This window comes from Eschrichtius robustus, chromosome 17 (genome assembly GCF_028021215.1).
Source record: "Eschrichtius robustus isolate mEscRob2 chromosome 17, mEscRob2.pri, whole genome shotgun sequence".
NCBI classification, from domain to species: Eukaryota; Metazoa; Chordata; class Mammalia; order Artiodactyla; family Eschrichtiidae; genus Eschrichtius; species Eschrichtius robustus.
In genome coordinates, this window is record NC_090840.1 from 27,619,483 (window position 1) to 27,623,311 (window position 3,829).

Genomic DNA, 3,829 nt, shown 5'->3' on the forward strand with positions numbered 1-3,829 from the left:
ACTGGGCTCTATTTCTATGCAGCAGTCTTTGATCACAAGCTGCTTTTCAATATTCCAAGAGAGTGAGGGCTGACCCTGAAAAGTCTCTTGAGGACCAGGCTCCAGATCTCAACAATGTCACTTGTACCACATTCTCTTGGTGTAAGCAAGACAAAAGGCTAGCTCAGATTGGGTGAGGAAATATACTTCACCATCTTTGGTAAGGAGCTGCAAAATATTGTGGTCAATCTATCACATTTGGGAAACACCAATATGTAAGAATAAGACTAGAAAGAAAAGGCTGAAAAAAATTAGGCACAATATTAGTGAGTGTAGAAGAATCATTAGAGAGTTATTTCATGGAAGCCAAAAGAAGAAAGAACATTAAACAGAAAAGATTGGTTAAGAGGGTCAAATTTCCTAGAGAGTTAAGGTACCACTTGACCTAATGACTCAATGTGTCTGTTAGATTTAGTAATTGGAGGCCCTTGGTGAACAGAATGAGAATAGTTTTAGTGGCAGAGTAGGGATAAAAGCCAGTTTGAAGTTTATTGAAAAGTAGATGGAGCAAGAAATGGATATAGCCATGTTAGTTTACTTTCTAGAGTTTTAGATGAGAGGGATGTAGCATGAGATTCAGAATCATGTAATGGTTCTCTTTTTTTTTTTTTTTTTTAATTGTAACATTTTATTTACCCCAGTGTACCAAAATATTATAATCTCACCAATATACAAAATTGAGATATTTTACATTCTTTCTTTGTACATCTTCAAAATCTGATGTGTATTTTATACTGATACCTCATCTCTATTTGGACTAGCTACATTTTGAGGGCTAAATACCCACATGAACCTAATGATAAGGAAATACACTGGCCTGCACATTTCCACTGTCTGGCACATGTGCTTGTAGACAAACGCTGTGAATGACTGCCACTCTCCAAATTCTATATTCTGTCATTACAGATTTGGATCTACTACTATGGGAACCCATACATTAACAAACATTAAACAGTGTAAGACCAGTACTATGTCTCATACTAGATAAATGGCAATGACAGTGGCTGCCATGGATCACAACTAACAGTGAGTAGACAATCTTCTTTTTCTTTGTAGCACTTACCACAATTAGTATTTTTCTGTATTTTCTTACTTATATTGTGTATGTGCGTCTGTTTTTCCTATGACATTCCATGAGGGAAGGAATTATTTCTACCTTGTTTGCCATTATACCCCTGGACCTTAGTAGAATGTGTTTTACACACAGATCATCAAACACCTGTTAAATTACGACCTTGCATTGATTATCAGGCTGAACCAGCTTGTCATTTCATTCTTCATTGTTTTCCAATAGTTAAGACATATTCCACATTTTCTCAGTGAAAGCAGTGAATAGCTGTTTTCTCTTCCTAATAATTTCTAGTAGCTTAACACAAATATTAAAAGTAGGGAAATTCCTCACTAGTCAGAATCACATTTTTCCTGTCTTCAGCAGACTCTCCTCCTCTCCAACACACAACAAAAGCAGAATGGTTGAGGCACAAATGAACAAGTGTCAGAAAACAGCCTCTCCCTCAATCTCTTAGACTGAGAGAAAAAAGAAAACAACATACGTGCACCTAGAAGAAGAGATAGTGAATATTGTTTCCTACCACACAGTCAGTAGTGGCAAGGTTCTTAAGAGCTCTGGAAACTTCAGAAACTCCTTTGGCAAACCATTCTAAGTTAAACAGTAGAAATACTGTAGTAGCCATGATAAAAGAAATCCTAAAACTAGTAATTTAAACAAAGCAAAATAGCATGTCATGTAACATCATGACGAAATGTGAAACCTGTAACAACAACAAAAAAAAACCAAAAACCAAGCTCAAAACTCATACTGTATGAAATAACATTGTATTTTAAAAGTCCTTTTGTGGACTGTAGAAATCATTTTATTTAGAATGTATACACTGGAAGAATGAAGGAGTTGAGATTGAGGGCAGCTCTTACCTTTCTATTCTGTATACAGTAAAATGGCACTTTAATAATACTGGCATTTCCCAAATTATCAGTTTTGTAATTTTAGCACCAAAAACTCAACTCCTAATCAAATGTTCCCTGTTTTGCAAAGTATTGGAATACAAAACATTTCATAGTCAGTCATCTGTTTTGTGTAAATCAATTTTTAAAAAACCAAATCATATTTAAAAATGCACTAAAGAAAATTACTTTTCCCTTTTCTTTTTAGGTGCATGTTCCAAAAGTGGTGGTGTAAATTCAGCATCCTCACTGTGCTTTCTTTTCTTTTTTTTCTTTTTATGGTCACTTTGGTAACCACTAGAGTCACTGCCTCGGAAAACAGGGTCCTGGTGCTTTTTCTTCTTCTTCTTCTTCTTTGGCTCTTCCTCCTAGAGGCCAGTCACATTGTTATTAGTCTGCAGATCTGTCTCTTCCTTCATGGTAACATCTGCAAAATCTGCTAGCTCTGTGGTACCACCTTCCACTTCATATGGCTCTGGGTCTTTCTTCTTTTCTTTTTCTTCTTTTGAGGTTTTTCAGTAGCTTCTTCAGTGCCAGTTTCTGTTACTTCTTCAGAAACTGCAGAGCACTTGCTTTGTAAACTAGTGATATTTAGTTTTCCCCGAATGCAGAATACTCCAGCAGCATCTGAGTCTAAACGAAATACTTCAAATTCTAGTTCATCACCCACGTTTATCTCCAGAGTCTGCCACTGCTCGGCTGGCATCTGCTCAGGCTTAGGAATGGAGGCATTGAAGCACCCGTGTACTAAACAGCCAATGTGGCTGGAAGACACTTTATTAACTGTACCCATAAGTTTTTGCCCTGGTTCAGGGCAGAAAATAACAAAATCTGCTTCAATGTTAAGATGAATGTGTCCTTGATCATCATAAATATCTCCTAATTCACCCACTACTTTGATGTTATCATAAGCAATGGGTACACCTAAAAGGCTCTACCTCTCGTGGAGCGAGCTTCTTCACCCCTTCCGCCGACACAATTCATTTCACCTTAACGTTTTCTTCTTTGCCTTTCGGAATAGCGCAGGAGCTCGGCATCGAGCTGTTCTCGGATACCAGTGCGTTTCCTGTTAAGGTAGCGCGGCGACAGTGCGATGTGTCTTCGGTGCGGCCCCGCCACCAGGCAGGAGTAGCGGCTATTCACGAGCGCACAAGCGGCCGCGTAGGTAGGCAATTCTAGGCAAGGCAAGACGCCGGCCGGTCCCACCACCTGCCCTTCTGAGGCCGCCTTCGGCTGCGGAGACGCTGAGCAACCGGCAGCCATGCGGCTGGTCCTGGTTCTCTTTTTTAATGGGAGAGATATGAGTATATCTATAGGCTTAAGAATAAGAGCTAATAGAGAGATAAAGATTGGAGAAAGACAGATATAGACAAGGAGATAGAGACAGAAACAGGGAACAGTGATAGTACCGGAGTTGGAGAGAGAGAGAGAGAAAGGAAAAGAGGAAGAGACAGAGAGAGAGAAATGTGGAGACAGAGAAGAAGACACAGAGAGAGAGAGAGATGCACATACACACAGAGAAAGAGACAGAGAGAGAGAGAAAAAAAAAAAAAAACAACTCAGGAAGAGACATAGAAAAATGGAGAAAGAAAAAAAGAGATAGAGAGGCATAAAGAAACTGAGAAAACACACACTCAACCCACCACCCAGTTGGGCACAAAGCCATAGATAAAGAACAGGGAGACACCAAGATTGGGAGAGGCATACACACAGCCTCCCCATGCATAAAGAAAGTCAGAAACAGAGAGATGGAGGCAAAAAGAGATGAGACAGACACAAAGACAGAGACACAGAAACTGACACAGAGAATAAAAATAAATGGTTTCAA

At 39.2% G+C, this 3,829-nt stretch overlaps 1 protein-coding gene across 1 annotated transcript; it reads right to left on the reverse strand.

Moving 5' to 3' along the window:
* Nucleotides 1-2,176: 2,176 nt before the first annotated feature.
* Nucleotides 2,177-3,264, reverse strand: LOC137751321 (DNA-directed RNA polymerase I subunit RPA43-like). Its single transcript, XM_068525846.1, is given in 4 exon segments — nt 2,177-2,206; nt 2,208-2,492; nt 2,495-2,933; nt 3,011-3,264. Coding segments are annotated over 4 exon segments (1,008 nt in total).
* Between the last annotated feature and the right edge of the window lie 565 nt (nt 3,265-3,829).